This window comes from Cyprinus carpio, chromosome B5 (genome assembly GCF_018340385.1).
Source record: "Cyprinus carpio isolate SPL01 chromosome B5, ASM1834038v1, whole genome shotgun sequence".
NCBI classification, from domain to species: domain Eukaryota; kingdom Metazoa; phylum Chordata; class Actinopteri; order Cypriniformes; family Cyprinidae; genus Cyprinus; species Cyprinus carpio.
This window is the reverse complement of record NC_056601.1, coordinates 35,924,170-35,951,669: the sequence shown is the minus strand read 5'-3', so window position 1 is coordinate 35,951,669 and position 27,500 is coordinate 35,924,170. Positions and strand designations below refer to the sequence as shown.

The 27,500-nt window shown below is 34.2% G+C and overlaps 1 protein-coding gene and 1 pseudogene across 1 annotated transcript in view; both read right to left on the bottom strand.

Annotated features, from left to right (window-relative positions):
• LOC109046429 overlaps positions 1-1,844 on the bottom strand; it is a 6,986-nt pseudogene extending 5,142 nt beyond the window's left edge.
• Positions 1,845-4,103: 2,259 nt separating this feature from the next.
• Positions 4,104-27,500, bottom strand: part of fubp3 (far upstream element (FUSE) binding protein 3) — a 51,601-nt gene continuing 28,204 nt past the window's right edge. Inside the window, exons 2-17 of the mRNA XM_042723476.1 lie at positions 21,317-21,425; positions 20,276-20,312; positions 20,108-20,157; positions 18,245-18,419; positions 17,965-18,127; positions 16,175-16,273; positions 15,991-16,092; positions 15,801-15,903; positions 14,160-14,260; positions 13,090-13,231; positions 10,466-10,626; positions 9,952-10,056; positions 8,210-8,408; positions 6,736-6,807; positions 6,522-6,646; positions 4,104-5,555 (exon numbers count right to left, since the gene is read on the bottom strand). Of these exons, the coding sequence (XP_042579410.1) occupies positions 5,547-5,555; positions 6,522-6,646; positions 6,736-6,807; positions 8,210-8,408; positions 9,952-10,056; positions 10,466-10,626; positions 13,090-13,231; positions 14,160-14,260; positions 15,801-15,903; positions 15,991-16,092; positions 16,175-16,273; positions 17,965-18,127; positions 18,245-18,419; positions 20,108-20,157; positions 20,276-20,312; positions 21,317-21,425 (1,752 nt within the window). The 3' untranslated portion in view covers positions 4,104-5,546. The remainder of the gene's footprint in view (positions 5,556-6,521; positions 6,647-6,735; positions 6,808-8,209; positions 8,409-9,951; positions 10,057-10,465; positions 10,627-13,089; positions 13,232-14,159; positions 14,261-15,800; positions 15,904-15,990; positions 16,093-16,174; positions 16,274-17,964; positions 18,128-18,244; positions 18,420-20,107; positions 20,158-20,275; positions 20,313-21,316; positions 21,426-27,500) is intronic.

Here is a 27,500-nt window from a genome sequence, read left to right as displayed (position 1 = left end):
TATTCTCCACTGACTCATTCCACATTCATTATCCTTTCAGCACGTTTGTAGCAATAAATGTGAGTGAATGAAGCGATGGCTTGTTTAAAAACACGCAGGAATTTCGCGAACAAAAAGCTGGAAAGGCGATTATCTGCTTGACATGCCGTGAATGAGGACAGAAAGAGCCGTTCACGGTGTGTTACTGGAGAGAAGCGGAGATGCCAGCGCAGGAGAAGAGATCCGTGAATGCGAGAATGGGGAGCTTTTCTCTGGCTTTCTCAGGTCAAGCACAAAGTTAACCAAATGAATTTAAAGCCGCTTCATTCAGTCCGCGGCGGTTACACACCGAACGCGCGGTGCGAGAGCACCTTTCACCGCCTTAAACGCCTTCAATGGAGCCAAAGAAAGGAGACTAAATGCTGGAGAACGGCATCCCTGAAGGAGCTTGGGAAGACAATCCCAGCAGACGAGAGAGAGTTTGTTCCCACTGACAGATCGCGAGGATCGTTCCTAAAACGAATCAAGTTCAGCGGTTTTTCCGACAAAACAAAATCGAACGCGATCGAAAAGTGCGAATTCAATTGATATTTATAACTACTCGACGTAATCCAACAACAAACAAGAAACATTTCTCCAAAACGAAATAAAACACACGAAACCAAGACAAACACGTGTCGAGCGTTTTTCTTTTTCGCGAATTTAATACACAACAGTTTTCTCGCGAACGGGTTTATTTGTCCGTTTTTAAATGCATTTAATTATTTAACATTTTACAACAATAAAACAAATCATCTAACTTTTGAAAATGCGGTTTCCTTCCCTGCATGTGAAATTCAACAATAATGTAATTCTACTATCATGAAAACATATTTAAAACCCTTAATAAATTATTTTTGTTTGCGATTTTATCCACACACGATCCAAAACTAAAAGATCGCTTGTACAGACAAACACTTCGCTTTAAAAGTATCACCTATCACTGATAAATATAACAAGTACAAAACATAAACAGATAGGATGTTTTATGAATATTTTGATTGGGACACTTTTTGCCATTAAGATGACTTGTGTAAACAAATGTCCCAGTTATCCTGAATTCATAGCTTACTCTTCAACCAGTTCAGACTTTACGAAAATTAACCATGGTTTTATATATATATATATATATATATTTACCATTTTTATAACTACAGTTTTACCACAAATGCATGGTTAAACTGTGGTTAGTGCAGCAAACCCATGTGGTTGCCACAGTTTAACTATAGTATGGTTTTCTGTTTTTCTTTGCAGTAAAATCATGGTGAGTGTCCGTGATGCCCCCTGCAGCGTTACCTCCGGTGAAGGACTGCGCCAGAGCCTCGGCGGTGAACGCGGTCCTCTGCTGCTCCTCGCACGGATTCTCTCCCAGCACGTTCCTCCATCGACCGTACAGAAAACTGTGCAGGATATCAGAGGTGATGATCTCACACAGCTGAGACCTGAACCTGGACTTCAGCGCCAGAACCGAACCCATGAGTGCTGTGGCGCAGGGTCTGAGTGCGACTGATGCGCTCCCTCCGGATCAGCTCCACTTATAGGAGCCTGAGTGGCTCTGAGCCTCTAATTAGTTATTAATGACCCCTCGACCCACCTACACACACACACACACACCAGGGAAAAAAAGCTCTTTATGCAGGAGCCCCGGCACCCCTTCAAGACACACACCCAATGAGAAACTCTGTCTTTGTGAGGAGAGAGAGAGAGAGAGATATGAAAGAGAGACACTGACTGAAAGATAATCGCGCACAACACCTGTACAGAGCCTATTAACACATCACAGCCTGCAATTATTCTCACACATTTAACCAGCTGTTATTAACCTCAACACACACACACACACACACACACACACAGTCTCTCATGACATACAATTATTCTGCATTTCACTCACTTTCTCTTGCTGCAATTTTTTTTCGTCTCAATATGTAATTATTTACGACAAAAGTCGTTATATAACAAATTATATCGCATATACATTTGGACACTATATATACAGTGTCATTATGTCACACATATACCCAATGTATTTACAGAAATAATCAAATAATATTTAAGAATAAGTCTAACGCAATTTTATGCATGTGCATTATTTGTACATTACATTGAGTATGAAATTTATACAGTTTCAGTATTTATATGCATTATTATTTTATATTCTTCATATTTTGATGCTTATGCATTGCTTATACAGTATATAGAATATGATATTTATATTATATTTTATATGCAGTGTCTAGTTACATAAAAAATATAAATGGACTTTATTGGATAATTCATTTAATATGAAATGTATGCATACAGTGTCATTATATGCATATGCATTATTTATGCATTTGTGATTTGTGAAAATATATGTTATATAAATGTTTGTTTTTTTTTATTTTAATGTTTTTTTTTTTTTTATTTTTATTGATTTTATTTGTTTATACTTATTGCATATATATATCATTATTATTTATAAGTTTACATATACGTGTCACTAAATAAAGGATTTGAGAAATTAGTCAAATGAACTAAATTGTATTTTTTTCACAAGTCATTGCTTATAAAGCTTCATATAACATTACATACACCACTGAACCCTGACTCTGTACACTGCGATCTGTGTCAGTGTTTCAGGGAAAGATGTGAGATCAGGAGAGCTTTGAGACTGAACCTCCATCAGACGCCACGACTATAAACACCAACACACGATCAGACATTTATATTCACGAAGCGCAACAAGCCATTAAGAAACATGACATAACTCAGATATGAATGTAAATTCATGCCATTTTAATTATTAAAATAAACTAAAGATCTAATAAGAATCACATAAGTGTGTATAAAGTGTTACAAACAAATGTGAAATGCAAATATTTAATAAAATCCCTGAATAAATGAACTGGTAATGCTATCAGGCTCCTGAATCTGATCGTGATTCCACCGTCAGCAGGTAAAATCATGCAGTCTTAAATCACATCAATCCTCCCAGATTTGTAAACTATTACTTTTCATGCACTGAAACCGGTTTAGTTATCAGACAGACACATTATTACACCTAATTACAACCACATGCACCACTAACAGACAGAGAGGAAACTCAATGACAAAACAGAAACATGCAACACAATAGAGACAAACCACACTCTCTATATTCATTGAAAAAACGGAAACATGCAAAATAATAGATACACTCACAAACCACACTCTCACACACACACACACACACACACACTCTCTTTCTATCTCTCTCTCACACACAAACTCTCACACACACACTCTCTCTCTTTCTATTTCTCTCTCTCTCACACAAACACACACACAAACGCTCTCTCTCTCTCTCACACACACACAAACTCTATCTCTCTCTCTCTCTCACACACACACACACACACACATCTGCCACTCCCTGCAGTTAAGTGTTTTATCTGTGGATGCCTGAGGGCAGAAGGAAACTCATCTGTGTTTAAAAATCCATTTAGACCAATGAATCCTCCCACAAACCACCTCTCTCTAAACACACACACACACACACACACCACTGCGCTTCAATTAAAGTAGACCGCAAACCAGATGCATTACACTACACTCTTAAGAATACAGGTTCTTTAGATTATTAAAGCAACAGTTCACCCAAAAATGAGAATGTGCAGAAATGTGCTCACCGTCAGGCCAGATTTTCATCAGATTAATCGTCTTAATGCTGGATGTGTTTCATCTTTTGTCTTCTCCAGATGTTCACTGATGGACTGGAGTGCTGTGGATTACTTGTGGATTATTGGTGATGTTTTTATCAGCTGTTTGGACTCTCATTCTGACGGCACCCATTCACTGCAGAGCATCCATTGCTGAGACACTGATGCAGTGCTACATTTCTACAAACCTGATGAAGAAACAAACTCATCCTGATCTCAGGTGGCCTAAGCACTTTTTTATTTTTGGTGAACTATTGCTTCAAACACACAGAATGTGCAAATACGAACACTCAATAGTCATTGCGTCATCACAGCTCACACAGACAATCTACCAGAAACCACTCAAGCACCGCAGATCTCTGTGAAAGAGGCGACAGCGAGCAAAGAAGAGGCACAGAGAAGAGCTAGTCTTTCGATCATTTTAATACATGGTTACCTGTACACATGAGGAAGAAAAGAAACACTAAAATTAAACATTTTGAAATTATAATATCCCTTTTCATTAAGCAATGAAGTTAATACTAGATCAATTTGTAACTAATCAATCATACATATATTAGATCACACAGAGTAGAAAGCAAAATCTGAATTAAAAAGTGACGGGATCGGGACTGTACAGTGTGTACTGATGACGTGGAGGGAGAGACCGGCGGATCAAATAAGACGAGAACGTTTGATCTTCCAATACTCGGAATATAAAAAACTACAAGTAATTAATACACAGGTAGGCTCTCCGAGGCTTAGCAGTCTTGAACGCTTTGAAGTCGAAGTTTACAGAACTACACACACATAAAACTTCTCATCCGTCAACAAGATGCAACATCAAATTTCAAATTACACATTCACAATCTTTGACAAATTTCAGTATGAAAACAGAACAGAAAAACAGGGAGTTTTCCTGTAAAAATGCAGGACAAAAAAGTCTTTGATTTAATTATATATATATATTTTTAAATAAAGTATTTAATCAAGTATCTGAGCATACATACATAGTTTTACAAGAGAGCAAAGGCAAAAAAAAAACACCTCACGATACGCTTTTTCCCGCCAAATCACCGTAATAAAAAATTATCCGTTACATTTGCATACGACTACAAAAAACTACAAGTTAAACGTCTGTCAAAATATTAGAGAAACCCATCTTTGTTTCAAAAAAAAAAATGAAATAAGATATTGCACCTTTTTAAACCAGAGTACAATAAAATGACAATGAAAACAGAATACGAAGTACATGAGGAATTACATCATCATCGGCGGCGTTGCGTTTCTCGTGTAACAAAAGCATATATTTCGGTAACAAAAACATCACAGTTTTTCATCGCACTGAATTAAAATGCTTTATGTAGAAGAAAAACAAAGAAAGAAAACATTTTGTACACATTCTTAAAACATTTCACGACAAAACGAAACGATAACGAATTCAAGACTGCTAAGCCCTCGATCATTTTATTGCAACAGAACTAGAAAAATAAGAGATTATATTGCGCGATCGATGAAACGCCGCGACTTCCGGGGTTCGTTTTGGCGATACACATCTCTATATATATATCGTTGAATTAAAAAGGAAGAATAGAAAACAAACCAACTCTGAAACGTTCCAAAAGGGATCCCGGAAATCGCCCATATGAATAATGGTGTACACAAGTATTTAGTAACAATTTGATGTCCTGATTTAGAAATAGTTCTCTTTTTAAATCATATAAGTCATTCTACAGCTAGTGTTTCTCACTAAGAAAAAAAGTAAAAGTCTTCAAGGCGTTGCAAATCTAGAACCTCTGTTACAAAAGGTCTGTTTCCTCCTCGCAGTGATTCAAAAATCTTCAACTAAAGGGTCTGCAGTCGCCCGCTTTAATGATCCTGCGGCACGAGAGAAAACACACAGCGTCAGAGCCCACACACACACTTGTGAACGCACACTAAAATTATTAGTTTTTATGGTTTTCAAAGAAGTCTCTTCTACGGAGCACTTAAAGGGACATGGTGATGGTAAACAAATTGAGAAAATTGCATTTAAAAAAAATAAATATGATGGAAATATGATGTGGAAGGACAAAACTTTTTCAGTGCTTTTGCAAGTGAACCAAAGCTGCATTTATTTGCTCAAATACAGTAAAAATAGTGAAATATTATTTCTATGTAAAACAGCTGTTTTCTGTGTGAATCTCTGTTAAAGTGTAATTTATTTCTGTGATGCGCAGCTGTATTTTCAGCATCATTACTCCAGTCTTCAGTGTCACATGATCTTCAGAAATCATTCTAATATGATGATTTGCTGCTCAAGAAACATTTCTGATTATTATCAGTGTTGAACACAGTTGTGCTGCACAATATTTTTGTGGAAACTGTGATACATTTTATTTTTCAGGATTCACAGATGAACAGAAAGTTCAAAAGAACAGCATTTATTTGAAATTAAAATCTTTTGCAACATTATAAATGTCTTTACTCTCACTTTTGATCAAAGCCTCCTTTAAAAAATTTTTTTTTTAACTGTGTTCAACATTGATAATAATCAGAAATGTTTCTTGAGCAGCAAATCATCATATTAGAATGATTTCTGAAGATCATGTGACACTGAAGACTGGAGTAATGATGCTGAAAATACAGCTGTGCATCACAGAAATAAATTACAGTTTAACAGAGATTCACACAGAAAACAGACATTTTAAATCATAAAAATATTTCATAATTTTTACTGTATTTTTGATCAATCAAATGCAGCACTGGTGAGCAGAAGAGACTTTTTTCCAAAAACATCTTAATTCCTGCTCACTACAGTATGTTGATATCATTATAAAGGTGTTGGTGGAGTGTGTTTATCACCTGGAGCCCGGGAGCCTGAGTCTGTCCCTGGCCGTAATACGCCCCCTGCTGTCTGTAATACTCCACCCAGGCGGCGCTATAGTCTGGAGGAGAGCTCTGCTGAGATCCAGGACCGGCGGCCTGAGCTGCACACACACACACACACACACACAGGATGAGAACACTGAAGTCCCGCTGGGTTTGAGTGACATCAGGAGGACAGACGTTCTCTTACTCTGTTTCTTGTAATACTCCTCCCACGCTTTGCTGTAGTCGGAGCCGCTGCTCTGGCCTTGGTTCTGTTGACCTGCGCAGACACAACACACAAACTCAGTCTCGATGTGATCCAGGAACATCAGTGACAACTACAGCTGCTTCAGAACACAACCAAAGGACTCATAAGACCACAGTTCATTTAAACAAATATATGCACACTGTGTTCATTTACACATCAGCAGCTCACGATCGCAAGCTTTCAGCGTCACATGAACTCCATCTGAATACTGCTCTGAGTCACTTTAATGTGCATTCGGGGAAAAAAAAGAAAACACACGCACGCACCTTCACAAATTTATAACAAGGAGCGCTCGTCACAGAAAGAGAAGCTTCAAGTGCTCCTGCGTCAGAATAAAAGTTTGACTGTTTTCAACGTTTGAGATTCAAGAGATTTGAGCTGACATAAATATTAATGTTGTATATTACAGTTAAAAAGTAAAATAAAATTATGCATTATTAATATTTTTCTTATATATATATATATAACGTTTTATATTCTATATACACACATATACACACACATATATATATATATATTTTTTTATTATTTTATTATTTTTTTATTTTTTTATTATTTTACATTAGCAGTATTTCTAATTTGTTTTTTAGCATTTTTGCATTTTTTTTTTTTGTTTTTTTATTATTTTAGTAATTTTTTTTATTATTTATAATTTTTATTTTTTTGTCTATACTTATATGTAATCACAAAATATTGGAATATTTTTTTAAATAATGTTTTAAATACTATTTGCATTTTTAATATAAAAAATAAAAAAATAAAAATAATATAATAATTTTTTTATTATATATATATACGCAGAGTAAGAGTATAAACTAATGATATGTTAAATTGTAATGTAAATTAATTTTATTTTTTTTTTATGTGTTAAATGTTCATAAAGTAACAGAGAAAAGGTAACTTTCTTCCACGATATTGTTTTTCTCTGATTTTTTTTTCCTTACAGTGCAGATCTTTTTTTTTTTCGTTTTAGGAAAATTGCTGTAAATTCATGGAAAACGCTGTAAACGTCAATAACGGATCACATCCCGTTGGGCTTTTTGTGTGAAACAACAACAGAAGCTGATCTGAGGCTTTTATCAGGACGAGTAATGAAAAACAACAACAGTATTCCAGTCAAAAAAGTGGGAGAAAATAATACAGCAGACCGGGAAAATTGTTAGTCAGGCAAATAAAACGCTCTCAGCCGTGTCTCTTAAGTGTCCCGGCGGCTCACCCAATCCTTTACGCAGAAGAAACGCAGCTAAGTGTCTGAGGCACTTGCCTAGCTTTTTATAATACTGCTCCCACGCTTTGGAATAGTCCATCTGGCCGCTCTGAGATCCATTGTGACCTGAAATTAGCAAAATGAAGTGAATCTAACGAAAGAGTGCTGTTCCTCAGAAGAAACAGCGAAGCTTAAAGAGAGTCTTACTGGGGTCCTGCTGGCTCTGAGGCTGCCATGTCTGGTACGTGGTTCCCCAGCCTCCGGTCATGAACGTCTGCGGCCCACTGACACACAAACACAAACACAACATCAGCATCACAAACACTGCACGGGGAGCCACAGATAACAGACCCGCTCTGAAACTGACCGATTCACACCGGAACCATCCGTCTGATGAAGAGGAGGTTCAGAACATCAACTCTTTAGCACTACCAGTGATTATTAATTCATTAATTATGTGATGCACATCAAACTTAGGGGAGAAATTACTCCCAGAAAGAGCATTTAAAGACATTTGTGTTACATGACAAAAGTGATGCATAGATATTTTGATTCAACATTGTATACATGATGATAATTAATTTTTTAACTGGATTATTCCTTCTCTTTCTAGCTTGAACTTATTTGAACAATGCCTCAAACTTGGTATTACAAGCACTTCCTGTGTCTGTTTGCCTCTTTAACAAGAATCGCTTTGTTTTCCTCATTTGTAAGTCGCTTTGGATAAGAGCGTCTGCAGAATGACTAAATGTAAATGTAATGGAAATTAATATTGAAATATGAAAAGAAAATTAAAAAAATGAAATGATGCTCTAAATATGAAACTAAAAGCACCAGTGGCAAGTCACTGTCTTAATGAGTGATTCATTGAATTATTGACTCACTCGATTCGTTCAAACGGCTGATCATTCAAAAACAAAACAAGTGGCTCTTTACGAATGAGTCAATGAATCATTGACTCACTCGATTCGTTCAAACGGCTGATCATTCAAAAACAAAACAAGTGGCTCTTTACGAATGAGTCAATGAATCATTGACTCACTTGATTCGTTCAAATGGCTGATTCATTCAAAAGCAAAGGAAGTGACTCTTTACGAATGAGTCATTGAATCACTGACTCACTCGATTCGTTCAAATGGCTGATTCATTCAAAAGCAAATCAAGTGACTTTACGAATGAGTCATTGAATCACTGACTCACTCGATTTGTTCAAATGGCTGATTCATTCAAAAGCAAAGCAAGTGACTCTTTACGAATGAGTCATTGAATCACTGACTCACTCGATTCGTTCAAATGGCTGATTCATTCAAAATCAAAGCAAGTGACTCTTTACGAATGAGTCATTGAATCACTGACTCACTCGATTCATTCAAACAGCTGATTCATTCAAAAACAAAGCAAGTGACTCTTTACGAATGAGTCAATGAATCATTGATTCACTTGATTTCTTCAAACGGTTGATTCATTCAAAAACAAAACAAGTGACTCTTTACGAATGAGTCAATGAATCATTGATTCACTTGATTTGTTCAAATGGCTGATCATTCAAAAACAAAGCAAGTGACTCTTTACGAATGAGTCGTTGAATCACTGACTCACTCGATTTGTTCAGAAATGTGGATTCATTCAGTAACGAATCACTGCTGTGTACTGATCAGAGAGGCTCAACAGTTCTACTGTGACATTAAGCAAAAGCAGACAATATTGTGTATAAAATGCAACAATATTAATTTCTTGTTTACTGAGCTGCAGTATGAATCATATTTGCAGTGGTGCAGATATTGGATAAAAAACAGCACTCTCGCTGGTGTGATATTGCTAAAATATAAATATGAGAGGGTGATTTTTTTGCCTCATATCTTGAATTTTAGATGCATTCTAACAGTCTTCATCACAGAGACAGCCGTCCGACATCATGATCATCAGACACTGAATCAATGTAAGATTACAGACAGCTCTGGAAGTGGCAGAGAGGAAATAACTGGCAGAGAGGAAATAAAGGAATGGGTGAAAGGACTGAGTCCAAAACTGCTGCTTCCTCCCATTCCAGTCGCCTACATGAGGACAAACAGAATCAGTCATTAACAGAGACTGGACAGTCAATAGTCTGTTAATAATGACTGGGGACAGGCTACATTAACTCAACTTGGCCATATGCATGAAGTTTAGAGTCACTATGATTACTTCTTTAAAGAAATTAATAATATTATCCATCAGGGAGGCATTAAATAGATCAAAAGTAACAGTGAATGCATTTGTAATGTTACAATGTTTCTAATTAATGCTGTTCTTTTGAACTTTGTATTCATCTGTGAATCCTCAAAAATAAAATGCATTTTTTTTTTGCTTACCCTGAACTTTTAAATGGTGATGTTCAACATTGATAATAATCAGAAATGTTTCTTGAGCAGAAAATCATCATATTAGAATGCAGACAGACAGCGTGAGAAGCGGATCCCTCACCCCGATCTTCTCGTCGATCAGCTGTCTGGCCATCTCCATCTGCTGAGGAGAGCCACGGATGGAGAAGATCCGGACGTTGGGGTCGGTGTTCGGAGGAGGATTTCTCTGCAGCTCCACATGAGCTCCGGACTGCTGGTTGATGCTCTTTATGGTCTCTCCACCTGAGCAGAACACAAACACATGAACACCACCCGATAACAAGCCCTGTTCCTCACACAGATCTATCACATGCAGTACGTGCCGTTTCAAACTAGACTTCATGGTTTAACCAGTTATAAACACCAGGGACAATCAAACATAAAAACACAGGCGCTAAACAACTGCTTGCTAAACAACCGTATAATCTACAAAGGTTTAAAAAGTGTGTGGAGACAAGGGAAGAATTAATAAATAATTAAAACACATAAAAATAAAAATACAGTTAAAGATAAAATAACCAGTTATAAACATCATGGATAAGCAAATAAAAAATTAAAAAATAAAAGTGTATATGGACACAAAAGACAGTTAAAAATAAATAAATAAATAAATAAAAACCAAACTTAAAAAATTTAATTAAATTAACCAATCATAAACAGCAGGGACAAACAAACATTAAAAATATAGAACTTGCTCACGTAACAGCCATCTACTCTACAACGGTTTAAAAAGTAAATGGACAAAAATAGTAAAAAATAAATAAATAAAAATAACACAGAACAAAAATAAAATAAAAGGTAAATGTTTTAAAATAAATAATAAAACAAAAATTTAATTCCAATAAAATAAACAAAAAATAAATAAATAAATAAATGACCAGATAGACAAACAAATAATTAAATTTATAAATTTATAAATACATAAGACCTGCTCACTAAACAGCCTACAAAAAAAAAAAAAGTATATGGACACAAGGGATTGTTAAAAATAAAACTAATAATAATAATTTAAATAAATGAATAATTAAATGTGTGTCATGATTTCCAGACTGAATGGTTAAATCATCAGCTCGGGGGGGTGGAGAAGATCCTGGTAAAGGGAAGCATTAGTTCACTCATCCGGGCGGCTTGACCCTGACTGACCCGGCCTCCTCTACACCAGTCCTCCCGCGCCGGGCCGATGGACCGAGCAGAGGCCATCACGCTATTGTCACACAAATTTAACCGCTGCATTAATGAAGCCATTATGAGCTCCGGCGCAGATAAAGAGCTGCGTTCACGGACGGAGCGGTTTAGTTAAAGGACGCTGGTTAAAGCCGAGAGACGCTGCTGCTGCTGGTGGTCTTCACCTCACACTGAAAAGAGCGTCTAACAATGAGATGTGTGTCCCACACCGAGGTCAGAGCCACGGCCTGCTCAGTCCTGCTCAACACCACCAGATAATACATGCACAACAATCTGAGCTGATCCCATCATAAATCACCCTTACACTAGTGATCAAGTGTTCTGACAACCCTAGAACTTTAATTATTTGTATTCATAATTCAGTGTCTAAACATAAAATGCCCAATGCAGAGAAGAAAAAAAAAAAAAAAAATCATAATTCACTCTTTGAAAACATTTTTATATATATACATATATACAACATATATAATATATATATATATATATATATATATATATACACATATATATATACACACACACAAACATATATATATACACACACATATATATATATATATATATATATATATATATATATATATATATATTTTTATTTTTTATTTTTTTAAAGGTTTTGCTGTGTTTGTCATTTTTATTAATATTAATAAATGTAATACATTTTTATTAATAAAGTCTTTTTTATTAATTAGTTATTTAGTACTTCAACTTAAATTAAAGTTTTATATTTCATTTAATTTTATTGTTTGTTAATTGTTTTGGTCTTTTTTCTGTCATTTTTACAGTTTTTTTTAAATAATGTTTTTATTGTTTTATAAGGATGTAGTTTATTTCATTTTATTTATTTCAGTACTTAACTAAATGAAAACAAGAAACATTACATATTTGGTTTGATATTAACATTTCCTTTTAATTTTAGCTGAATTGTTTTTTAATTTTGTTTCGTGTCGTCATTTTTATTAATTTTAGTTTATATATATACACACACACATATATATAAACAGATCAATATTGCACAAACACACTTGGGTTTGAAATGTTAAATCTATAGATTTATTAATTTTTATTAATGTCTGTATTGTCTTTAAAAGTTGGTTTTCTCATTTTCATTAACTTTGAGATTCTAGCTGAAGGCTTTTTTAAAATATTTGCATCTTAATGTTTCCCCCCCCCCAAAGTTTTTTATGATTTTAATTTATGATAATAACCCTGCTATGCACCTAAACTCAAAGAGAGAAAGTGTGAATGTCAAGCGCTTCATTCAGACGGAGATGTTTCAGACCACCCAGAAGATGCTTCACCCTCATTGTGCTGCAGTGAAGAGCTCAAAAGCTCCCTACAGAGTGAACACTCACAAGGGTCATTTACACACACTGACATTTCAGAAAAATGACCGGCGAACCGCAAACTTTGTTTTCTAAATTATATCAATGCCTTCACTCCAATACAATAACTATGTACCGTTTGTGACGTTCTTATAAAGTGGCTTTAATAAAAGCTGAACGCAGAGGAAGTCCTAACCTTTCCCGATCACGAGGCCGCACTTATCAGCTGGTATTGTGTAGGTCACTTCCTGCAGACCTCCGGGAGTTCCCATGTTCCAGTCCCCGCGACCTCTGCCGCGACCTCTGGGTCCGACCGGGCCTCCGAACCCATCACGCTCCTGAACACCAGACACACCGGAAACAGACAAGACCTTCAATACTGCATCGAATTCATTCCTGATGTGTAATCAATCAATTACAGCCGACTCCAAAAGATCATTTAAAATCATTATTGTGTTAAATAAGAAAAGCATGAACAGACATTACCAAAAAAATTGCTTTAGAAATATATATGATTCAACACTGCATCATTCAGTAACGAAACACTGCTGAGTGTCGATCAGAGACGCTCAATGGTTCTGCTGTGGCTTCGATTGAAACCATTTTCGTTGTCAAAATTAGACAAAAACAGACCATATGTGACCCTGGAGCACAAAACCAGTCATAAGGGTCAATTTTTTTAAATTTAGATGTATGCATTATCTGAAAGCTGAATAAATGATCTCTCCATTGATGTGTGGTTTGTTAGGAGGACAATATTTGTCTGAGATACAACTATTTGAAAATCTGGAATCTGAGGGAGCAAAAAAATCTAAATATTGTTAAAGTTGTTCAAATGAAGTTCTTAGCGATGCATATTACTAATCAAAAATTAAGTTTTGATATATTTACAGTAGGACATTTACTAAATATCTTCATGGAACATGATCTTTACTTAATATCCTAATGATTTTTGTCATAAAAAAGAGAAATGTATAATTGTGACTCATACAGTGTATTGTTGTCTATTGCTACAAATATACCTGTGCTGCTGATGACTGCTTCTGTGCTGCAGGGACACATATTGTGTCTAAAATGTAACCCAGTATTAACTTCTTATTTACTGCACTGCTGTATAAATCAGTATGACATTCACAGTGGTGCAGATAACGGTGTGATATTGCTGAACTCTATCATGTGATCTCAGTACAGGAGGGTGATTAGTTTTGTCACTGTATTCTCCGGCTCCATCATGATCATCAGTGCAAGATGACGGTCCATATATACCTGTGCCGTCTGCACCAGATCGTTGATGAGGTGGACCGCGTGCTGACACCGGTCCGGCTGACCCATGACCTGAGCGATCCGGTCCGGACTCATCCCGTCATCTGAAACAGACACGGATCCGGCGTTATGAGATCACACCAACAACAGCAAAACCTACTCTATCACACTGATGTGTGCATCTATAAACGATCAAAGACATCTCACTGACCGACATTAATAAACTTTTACATTTCAAAAAAATTATTTTTTAGACTGTTATTTCATGTCAGGCTTTACAGGGTTAACATGGTTTTAACTGATTAAACATAAAACAGATTTAAACTAAATTAATTCCTTGATGCACAGAATACAATTCTCTACTAATTTGACATATTTCTTTGAACTAAGTACAAGACGGTGAAAACAATAGTTTCAGATAACTTATTTAATAAATGCTATAATTAATAAATAATGACATTCAAATTTAAATCTATTCATGCATATATATATATTAGTGCACAAAATTAAATTTGATAATTTCATTGTGTTTAAATTAGTTCTGTCAAACCATTAATCGCATCAAAAATAAGTTTCTTTACATTATGTATGTGTACTGTGTACATTTATTATGTATATATAAATACACACATATAAAGTATATAATTAAAACATTTACATGTTTATGCATTTATATATTCATATTCTCATATTTAATATATAAACATATTTTTTTTTCTTAAATATATACATGCATGTGTTTGCATTTATATATATATAATTAAAACATTTACATGTTTATGATTTATATATATATATATATATATATATATATATATATAAAATATACACAGCACACACACATATGTTAACAAAAACTTTTATCATGGATGCAATTAATCAGCACTAGTTTAAATAAAATTATTTTTAAAAATGTAAAATTTTTAAATTTATAAAAAAAAAAAAAAAAAAATAATAATAATAATAATAATAATTATGTATATATATATATATATATATATATATATATATATATATATTCTTTCAAAAACATTTAATGTTTTTGTGTTTCCAATATTCATGCATAAGCAAGTTTATGGATAATTTGCACACAAAATGTATTAAAACTACACTGCACAGCAGATTTAATGAACTGTTTCCATTGAATTCTGCGTCCTAATCCTGCAGCTTGTTTGTGACTTCAGTTCAGTTTCAGTGAATGAATTGAACAGCCGTTCTCAGCAGCATTAATATATTCAAGGGATTGTAAACAGTGTTAACGTGAGAGAACAGTGTATTAATCCCTGTAAACTTCTTAACACGTCAGTGATCCTGCTGGTCCTCCACAGACTTAAGAGATTTGTGTGAGCGTCCCAGAATGCACTAAACTAGTGAACCAAATTAGTTCACGTGGCAGTTTTGCTTCTGGGAATCATTTATAAGCTGTGAGAATATGAGCCAGATTACAGCTATTTCTTTACACTTCATCTCTTTTTCACACGCACGAATGATTCTGAAGACATTAGTTTATGTCTACTGTTGACTGCATCATTATATCAGGTGATATTAAACCTTTACTGTTCTTTAAGATGTAGGGGTGTGTAACTCAGCAGTATAATGCGTGCATGTTAACGCTGAGCAAACATGAGGTGTGTGAACACTGACCTGGCTTAAACTGGATCCTGACTCCTGCGTCGTTCTGGATCTTCTTGATCATCTCCCCGTTTCTGCCGATGACGATTCCCACGGCGAATCTGGGCACTGCCACCTGTGAGAGCAAACCAACAATCAACACGCAAGGCCTTTCTGGCTTCACCGCAGCCCTAACTGAAGCTGCAGCCGCAGGTGTCCTTACGTCGATGCTGCTGCCCAGTCTGGAGCCGAAGTCACTGCGGCCGCTCCGGAAATCTCCCTGATCCTTTTCCCTGATGATCTCCACCACCAGCTCCCGCGCTTGCTGTACACACACACTCAGAGTCAGACGTCACATGACACCACTGCCCCGCGGATCTGACACTGCATCGCTGATCAACACAGACCTGAACTTTATAAGGGTCTCCAGTGATTCTCAAGGGTTTGTCTGATCCAGTGGGCATCGGGTCGTCCTGAATCATGATCATCTTTACTCCTGTCCTCTCCTGTGGGCAGACAACATTCATTTACAATTAAAAATGTTCATTGCATGATGTGCAGATTAATCTAATTGATTGCACATCAATTTAACTGCATGACTGAGACATTAGCAGTGAGTGAGTCATTGAATAAATCACTTAACCGATTACGATTCACTCAGAAACAAAGCAAGTCTTTATGAATGAGTCATTGAACCACTGACTCACTCAAATGATTCAAACGGCTGATTCATTCGGAAACTAAGCAAGTGACTGCCTGCGTCCCAGTGTGCATACTATCCATCCTAAAGAGTATGTGACATTAGTAGTTTTCAATACTACTTAGGGCAGATAGGGTGGATAGTATGCACACTGGAACACAGGGACTGTCTTTATGAATGAGTCACTGAATCACTGATTCATATCTTTTGAAATGGCTGATTCATTTGGGAACAAAACAAGTGACTCTTTATGAATGAGTCACTGAATCACTGACTCACTCAAATTTTTCAAACAGCTGATTCACTCAGATATGAAGCAAGTGACTCTTATGAATGAGTCACTGAATCACGGACTCACTTGATTTGTTCAAACAGCTGATTCATTCAGAAACCAAGCAAGTGACTGTCTTTACTAATGAGTCATTGTATCACTGACTCACTCAGTTCATTCAAATAGGTCATTCTTTCAGAAACAAAGCAAGCGACTGTCTGTCTATGAACGAGTCATTGAATCACTGACTCATTCATATATTTTGAAATGGCTGATAAATTTGGAAACCAAGCAAGTGACTCTTTATGAATGAGTCACTGAATCACTGACTCACTTGATTTGTTCAAACGGCTGATTCATTCGGAAACCAAGCAAGTGACTCTTTAAGAATGAGTCACTGAATCACTCAAAAACAGCTGATTCACTCAGATATGAAGCAAGTGACTCTTTATGAATGAGTCACTGAATCACTGACTGACTCAAATTTTTAAAACAGCTGTTTCACTCAGATATGAAGCAAGTGACTCTTATGATTGAGTCAATGAATCACTGACTCACTTGATTTGTTCAAACGGCTGATTCATTCAGAAACCAAGCAGGTGACTGTCTTAACTAATAAGTCATTGTATCACTGACTCACTCAGTTCATTCAAATCGGTGATTCTTTAAGAAACAAAGCAAGTGACTGTCTGTCTATGAATGAGTCATTGAATCACTGACTCATTCGTATCTTTCGAAATGGCTGATTCATTCGGAAACCAAGCAAGTGACTCTTTAAGAATGAGTCACTGAATCACTCGAAACAAAGAAAGTGACCAAACTCACTGACTCATTCGTATCTTTCAAAGTGACTCTTTAAGAATGAGTCACTGAATCACTAACATTTTTCAAACAGCTGATTCACTCAGATATGAAGCAAGTGACTCTTATGATTGAGTCAATGAATCACTGACTCACTTGATTTGTTCAAACGGCCGATTTATTCAGAAACCAACAGGTGACTGTCTTTACTAATGAATCATTGTGTCACTGACTCACTCAGTTCATTCAAATAGGTGATTCTTTCAGAAACAAAGCAAGTGACTGTCTGTCTATGAACGAGTCACTGAATCACTGACTCATTCGCTCTACTGTTGCTTTGATTGGAACTCATTTCATTAGTGAACCAGAGCACAATATTCAAATAAAGATTGTGGCAGCAAATCTTAGAGAATTAGCAAGCGCACCTGCAGCTGTTTGATGGTGTCGCCTCCCTTCCCGATGACCAGGCCGACTTTACTGGCCGGGATCAGGATCTCCTGGACAGCGCTGTTTCCGTCCATCTGAGTATGGAAGCCCGGTCCGTTCCGACACCGGTCCACGATCTGCCCCAACAACCTCTTGGCCTGCCTGAAGAACACGAACGACAGCAGACGGATGACTGGAGCTCAATCAGTGCACTCTGACCGTAGCAGAGCAGCAGTGTATACTGTGTGGTGTTTGCTAGAGAGGGCAGTGCATTCTTACTCAATGCTCTCGGGGGTCCCGGTCAGGGTGCAAGGCCTGTCCATCATTCCTCCACTGTCTGTGGGGGTGACATGACAAATAATTGCACGCAACTCAAAACAAGTTAGAAAACAAAACAATGCAGGACACGGACTGTGAGCAAACGAGGAACTGCTGCTCAGCTCACTTTCTTCATGTGCATTTCACAATCGCACTAAATGTAGCTCTTCGTGACTTCCACTGAACATCGTAATATATCTGTGTTTGCATGAACACTTTACAGCTTCAGAGTCCATGTGTCTTTGGTTGTTATAGTGGTGATGTTGTTATTACTTAATATGGATCAAAAATCAAAATCAGTACTCATTATACATTCACCTTTATCGCTAAAACCATAATAAATGGCACTATTTGGTAAGAAAAGCACCCAAAAATGCCATTAGAGAGTGTTCAACAGGAAAAAAATAATTTGTTTTCATAAATTCTAAACTGTAGAGAGACACAGATCTAGTAAAGATATAGATGATTTTGCAAATATTAAATTATTATAAAATAAAATCATTCAATATGAAGAAACACGCATCAATAAAAACATCTCAAATGTATCATAACATTTATGATTATTATTAATTACATTTATTAATATATTGTTTTAAAATTTTATCATAATATTTTATTTGTATCAATTAATATATCTTTAATTTATTTTTTTTTATTAGTATTTTTATGATTTTTTGTATGTATGTTTTATTTTATTATTTTTTATCAAACATGTTGTTTTATTAGAATATTTATAGTTTTAATTACTATAATTGTTTTATTAATAAAATCAACAATTATTAAATTTTATGCAATAAATGTTTAATATGCATCAATAAAATTCTCAAATGTATAATTAGAACTTATACTTATTAATTAAATATCTATGAAACATCAATATTATATTACATAATTTATAATATTTAACTAGTTTCATTATAAAAATTTATTTCAATTTTTATTTACATTTATGCATAACGAAAAGGATATTTTCACAATTTAGCATAAATGCAAAATCACAATTATAAATTAAAAGAATATGTATCAATAATTTCTCAAATGTATATTACAATTTATAATTAAATATGTATTGAATATTAACATGCTTTTGTTTTATTAGAATATTTAGTTTTAATTACTAGATTTTTTTTATTCATAAAATCAACAATTATTACTTAATTGTATACATTATGTTTAATATGCATCAATAACATTCTCAAATGTATAATTAGAACTTATGCTTATTAATTAAATATCTATGAAACATCAATATAATAATACATAATATATTATATTTAACTAGTTCCATTATTATTATTAATTAAATATCTATGGTATATATATATTAAATAACATTATACATATTTTTATGATATCTTAATTTTTCATTATTATAATTTTTTTTTTTTTTACATTAAGGCATTTGGCAGATGTTTTTTCCTTCACGAGTTCTTTGAGGAATAACGTGATCGTGATCGAGATAGAAAGAGTTGAAGTTGGGTGTGATGGAAGCAGAAGCAGACTGTGATCAGATCAGAACTTGAGGGGGGTGGTATGTATCTTTAAGTTAGGCTGATGTTGATTTTTCAGTTAGACTCCAGCTGACAATGACTGCCGGACGAGAAAACACACAGATCAGCTTATATCAGGCCAAAAACTGTATGCATACTACCTTTTATTAAACAAGAAAATACTTAAATAAACATACAGAGCTCAGATTCTAAAATGCCAAAGATTGAGTGCAAATGCTTATATTGCTAAATATAATAAACATAAATCCTTATACTAAAGCTCAAATATTGGTGCAAAATGCATATGTTTTATGAAGTGATCCACAGTACTTACTGAATCCAACCATCTTATCAGGCACTTTGAAGTCTTCTGTTATTATAGCCCTAAACAAACACATATCAGCATCATCATTACAGCTGTGCATAGAAATGCACGTTTATTATCTAAAACTGTAATGTGCAATAGCACAACATTAGAGTTTTGATGAATTAAAGCTCTCACCTTGTACCATGTACCATTGCACCGAGCTGGTTAGCCACTGCACAGAAACAGAAGGGAAAATACATTAGTGTTTATTACTGAAAAATACACAGCGCATCATATTAGAGTCCGGCAGAAGAAGCTTCAAACCTTAGAATATGCAAAAAAAAAAATTGCAATCGTAACTAATATATTCTATTTCAAGTTTTGAGACAATAGAAATGCTTTGTTTAAAAGATTTAATAAATAGTTCAAAAATAGTTTTAATAGTATAAACAGTTTAAAACAGTAAAACGAGTTCATTATTAATTATCATTATTATTTATTTATTTATCTAACAAATAAGGTTTTAGACATTCAATGAATTGCAAATAAATAATGAACAGCAATAAAAAAAACTCTAAAATATTAAAGCCATGATTTGGTGAGATTTTACTTCCTCTTTTGGTCAAATATGAATAACTACATTAATTTGCAGAAAAGCCTTTTTTATATATTTTAATATCCACTCTATTGGCACTTTTAATGCTGTTTGTATTCATGTTGGTTTCATGGACAATTATGTTAATTTAAATAATTTTTTTTTTAATTTTTTTTAATTTGAAGCATCAATAAAAAAAGTAATAAGATGCATAACTAATTAATTAATATAACTTTGAGGAGCTTTGAAGAAAAAATTATAAATATATATATTATGCCAAGTTACTTAATAAAGCTGTCCTTTAGTAATAGCCAATAACAATTAATGCCAGAAAAGAATCATTGCATTAATAAATGAATAAATAAATAATAATAAAATAAAAATTCTCCACAGATTTTAACTTTCAGCTCAGTTTCAATCACAGTGCTTCAGTGTCTCTGTTTCTCTCAGCTTTCACTTCCTCCAGCGTCTCTCACACTCGCTGGTTCTGACGTGCAGAAAACACCGTCAAAGGTCAACGCTTCATGAAGTCCTGCACTGAGTTTAACCTCAGGGTTACTGTATCTACTGTGTTACTCAGACGACACACTGGTGACAATCAGTCATTTAGCAGACAGTTCTAACCACGAAACCCCAGGTACCTCCTTCCTCCAGCGAGCGTTTCTGCCCTCCGTAGCCGTACAGCGAGGCATCGACGACCGGAGACGAGTTGTTCAGATGCTGCATCTGCTCTCCTCCCATCTTAGCAATCTGTGAGAGACCAGAGAAACACACACGACAGCACTTACAAACACCGCAAAACATTACTAAATAACTAAATACACACATGCATAAATATACATATATATATACATATACATATATATATATATATATATATATATATATTATATATATATATATATATATATGTAAATAAATAAATAAATATTTATAAATAAAAAAATAAATATATAATTTTTTTTTTTTTTTTTTTTTTTTTTTTTAAAATAAAAATTATATATTGTATTTTGTGTTTTTATTTTTTTTTTTTTTATTTGTAATTTTAATTAAATATTTTATTAAATGGAAAAAAAAATGTCCAGATTTGTTTTGGTGCTTTTGCTTTTTCAGAGAACAAAAACAAAACAAAGAACTACTGTAACACACACACACACACACAGACCACACACACAGACCTCTCTAACAGTGGAGGGACAAATGCATACAAAGACAAATCACTGAACAGGTGATTCTACAAAATACAAGCTTGTAAGTACAAACTAAAATAGTAATAGGATTTGTGCCAGCAAAAAAACAACAATGGTAAAAATTATGATAATAGATACAAAAAATAATAAAGCGCATTTGCCAGAGTATTATCAGCCATCTAAAATAATAATAATAATAAAAAAAACATTATTTGTAATGTTCTCATTGCATTGCATGCAGTTATGAGCATTAACAATTTTGCTGAAATATATCACTATTTGCTACAAAAGCATGCCATTTTATCATTTTTACAGTATTTAAAACCACTGTATTAGTGACAGGAGTATGCCAATAAAATATAAATGTGACACTAAAAATTTATAAATAAAAATAATTGTGCATAAAATTGTAAATAATTATAATTATTAATATTACTATGTAATATTTTATTATAAATGTGACACTTATATTTTTTAAATGAAAGCTATTTTTACATAAAAGACTGGAGTGGGTCAGAGACGAGAGAGATGAGAAGAGTTTTGATGTGAGCATTGAGAGAGAGAGAGAGAGAGAGAGAGACAGACCCGTCTCTACCTCTTCCCTCCGGCTAAACCCTCTTTCTGGGGAATGCTGGGAAGGAATGCCAGCTATGTGAGCGGCGGGGTAAACGAGCGTCCCAAGGGAGCGACTCCAGCGAAACACAGAGCGGTCAGAGGAATTCTGACCAACAACTGGACACTTGTTGCCCACTTGAGCCGGACAGCAGGGCCTTTCCTTCCTTTTAGTAAACGACTGTTAAGTGCAAGGAGTGTGAGTCTAATGTAGGTCAATGGAGCGCATTAACTACCCATGATGCAACACACACGCGGGCGAGTGTTCATGCAGACGCGCCGTGTCATGATGGGTGGAGAAACGAGATCGGTCACTTTGACACGCTCACGGATTAATGCTAGTTACCACCTGCGTCTGATTGTTTCGACGGTGACTAATTAAATCAAGCTTGACGGGGCACAGGGCTCAACCTCAGAATGCAATCAGGTCCGTTCTGACCCGGAATACATGCAGAAAAATTACTAAAGAATTGTTTTTAATAAAACAGTGAAACTTTGCTTTTGGTTTATGGTAATACACATTGTATATTTTATTAGATTTTATTTATTTATTGTTACAATTTTTAAAGATATATAACCATTTAAATCAAGTCACGCATTTCGCATCCAGGTCATTTTTGGACCAGATATTTATGGAGTACCATTAAGTGTCAAAAAATACTTTAAATCATCTCATATTAGTGTCAAGAAACGTTTGTATTTTTTGTTTAGTATTTAGTATTTTAGGGTTTTGGGACTGAACCACTGCAGCGTGAAAACCTTCACTTTTTTATTTGATAATAAAAAGTTCATGCAATTAAAAATAATTTATTTTGCTTGAAATTTTTATTTAATATTAATGATTAATATTAATGTTTTGTTAGAAATAAATATATAATAAAAAATATTTATAAATTAATATTAATAAAACTCCATTTATTCTAATGCCATTAATACTGGTAATTCTCAGATTATATGCTCTTATAAACTTCATTGATCAATATTCCATTTATTATAATATATTTTTCTTTGATATATATTTATATATATATATAATTTTTTTTTTTTTTTTTTTTTCAGTGTGGTTTATGCTTAAAAATATTGATACATTTCTTCACATTTACTCATTAATCAGAGGTTGCTGAAATATAAATATAAATATAAATTAGTGTCAGAAACATTTGTAAAATATATCATAATAACTTTCAAAACGTTTTCACATTCACTCATTAATGAGAAACTGTTAAATTTAAATTTTAATTTAACGGGTGAAGCTGATTGTGTAACACGTTCACATGCACGTCATCGCAAATCAAACACAAGCAAGCCCTCGTTTCTATCACAGATAAAGTGCATTGTGCCGGCTGATAAATCATCTCTGGAGCGGCGCGTTGGGCTGTAAACGGGCCTGTGATTCTGGACGAGAGCCCAGGTCTATTTTCTTCCCCGACAGAGCTGATAAAGCTGATGCACAGGCGTTAGGTCTGCGCTCAAACACGAGGAGAAAACCTCAAACGGGCCACAGGTGTCCCAGCGCCGCGTGTTCAAGGACGGACGCACATGGGTTACGAAACAGAGGCCAAATGGCAGCACGAGCACAAACTTGCTCTAAACTACATGAGCCTTCATTTCAATTTACAATTTTACATTCGGTAGTTTAAGTGAAGATTTTGTTTATATTCATTGTGGTTTTAGTTAAAAAATATTAAGTAAATATTATGATTCTTTGAGTTTATGAAGTTTATGTTGGTTTATTTTATTTTTATTTATTTTTGAAATTTTTCGAAATTATATTATTGTTGTTGTTCTTAGTTACAATTTTTTTATTTTTTTAATTGTTTGATTTTTTAATTCTAAGGAATTTAATTAAGCTCTATTCATTCTAACGAGGTTAATACTGGTCATTCTCAAATCATGTGTTCTTAGAAACTTCATACAACAATATATTCAAATAAAATCTCATCAATATTGAAACAGAGTACGTGTGTAGATATCAAATTATATTTCTATTTTAACTTCGTTTAACTTGACATACTAAAATAAGTCAAACTGAAATTAAAACCATGAAGAAAAGCTTTTGTGTTAAGCGAAATAAATTAAAATAAAATATAAAAAAAATTTGTAATTCTTTAATTTAGTTTAACGTGATGTACTAAAACAGCTAAAAATAATAATAATAATAATAATATAAACAAAACAGATACACAATTAACAAAACATACAAAAAAAGAAAAAAAAGAAACCAAAATTATTTATTAAATTTTAAATATAAAAAAAAATATAAATTATTAATTTTATTTTTTTTAATGTGATATTTAATTAAAATTACAAATAAATAAATAAAAAATAATATAAACAAAACTAAACATACACAATTACACAAAAAAAAGAAAACTTACAAAAAAAAAAAAGATTCCAAAATTAAAAAGAAAAAAAAGTTGTTAATAAAAACTACAATAGCATCTAAATGATACACAGGAAAAACACATATCTTTAGTGGCTTATTGCTGTTATATGGGGTAAAAGAATAAAAAAAACAGCAATGTTAAAGAAATTATTATTAATAATAATAATAAATAATAATAATAATAATAATAATAACAATCAGAATAAATATTCATTTGTGACGTCGAAACACCTATAACAATGTGGCAACAGTCAGTATCTTATAACGGCTTTAAAATGCATCACAGAATTTGAATCAGATATGTGAAAGTAAATGACAGCTGATTCACATAAACTAATTAATACACATCCAGTCTCCCACAACACGGACCATACTTTAACTCATATTAACTACAGTATTAATGTTAAGTTGGCAGTCAGATGTCGGTAGTGTGTCGGTATATAATCGGGGTATTGATGGGTAGGGTGGAGCCTTTGGGAGTCAAGATGAAGTCATTCAGAGACAAACAACTCCACACTCATCTGCATTAACATCTAAAACAACGCTAGCACTAACATTAATGACGAGTGCTGGATTGCAACCTGTAGGACACCTGACAGCATAAGCGATAATAATGGAGGCTCCCGTCTGGTTTTTTTTCATGTTATGCAACCGTCGGCGATGGCACATGCATTGCATGAAAAATGAGCGCCTCCTCTCAGAGTGTCTCATGTTCACAGCGAAAGGCTTCTCTCTGAAATATACGTGACACGGCGTGTGTATGACAGCTGGCACGCGTGTGTCATGTCAGCTGCATGTCGCTGCTCACTGCACAGCTCTCCTGAAATCAGTGACTTTAACAATGAACTCGGCGACTATGAAGGAATGTTGTGTGTTCTGTGGTACAGTGTAACGCTTTCAAGTAGACTTTTATATACTTCACACAATACTATTCTGAGTATTAAAAGTGCTGATGTGAGCAGATATAGTGCATGCAATATGTAATATTAAAATGACTACAATTAATAAAAGTGCTAATTGTCGCAGATTTAGCCTACTGTATGTGATCTTCATTTTACATTTGGTATTGCAATTATTCAAAGTGCTCATATGAGCAGACGTATAGCTACATGTTAGGAATGTTAAAAATACACTTATAATGGTTACATAAAACGCTGCAGCTCATCTAAGCATATCTTCTATACTACACATAATACAACAAAGATTGAGTATATTTTTAATACACTTTTAATTTTTTATTTTAATTTAACGCTTTTAATACTATCATCATCCTCAGCAAGCAAGTATAATACTTGCAATACTATATGTAATGCTTAAAATTATCAGGTACTGTTTAAGCGCGGTGGATAATTAAGTTTTTATTTAATCATTATTAATATAGCACTGCGTGAAGTATATCTGCTCATTTAAGCAATCTTAATAATTATATATCCTTATCTGAGCAAAATATTACTACATGGCAATAGTAGCGTGTATGTCAAGTGGTTTAAAGATGAAGATTGAGTATTAAAAAGTGCGCATTTTATGATGTACATACAGTATTTGATGTTGTATTTCTGTTGAGATTTGAACAGTAATATTATTATTTAAAATGCCACATTGCAGCAGGATAGCACTGCAATACCCTCCTATGTATAATTAAAGAGGGACGCGGTTACTTGTTTTAATAATATAGTTATTTTATTATTACATGCACCACGGCGCTATTTGTCTATGGCGGGCCAGGAGTACTGCCTAAGATGAGCACTGTAGATATGTGCGAGAAATCTATTTTTTCAGGTTCCAGCGAAAGTACTAGTCTCGGCAGTAGTGATTCTGAGGCACTGCTATGAACCATTCTGAGTAATTAACAACTTGCTCATCTGGTGAGAGCATAGCAAGATATATCACTACAGGCCATTACAATGGTAAGAATGATGATTAAAATGACTAAAAGTGCTGATTCTGTAGCAGAAAGACTAATGCCATTACTATACTGACTGGTTAAAAAAGAGGAGTTTTTAATACTCAGTCTTCATCTCAGCAGAAATACTACATTGCACTACTATATGCTAAACAATTATCACTTTTATCATTATATAAGCGTAATTTTACCGATTGCCATCTAGTGTGAATCTGCTCAGGTTGGAGTACTTTTACGCATCATTTTACCATTACATATAGTACCTGCCATGTAGTATTTCCGCTGAGATGTACGAGTGAGAGTATTTAAGTACTCCACCGAGCGTTTCTATCTACATTGCACGCATACATATAAGGTAATGGTGACAGCGCAGAGGGTCCCTGTAAAGCAAACGGATGCAGGAGCGTAGACTTTTAATTATGATAATCATCATTTGACCTAACCTACATCTCGTGTTGCACTGTAGCATTTCTGCTGGATACAATGAGCACTTTTCCTACTCACTAAACTTTATTCAGCAATTAATTACTACACTGCAGGTGCTACTGACAATGACAAATGAGATTTACAAGTTATCATCTGAGCAGAAAAATATACATGCACCTGAGCAGAAATACTACATGCAAATGGTGAAATGATCACTTTTAATCATTATAAGTGCCATTTTATGATTTTATGTTGTGTTGAGTGTTTTTTATATTCTATGATGAGTACTTTTAATACTCAATCTTGAG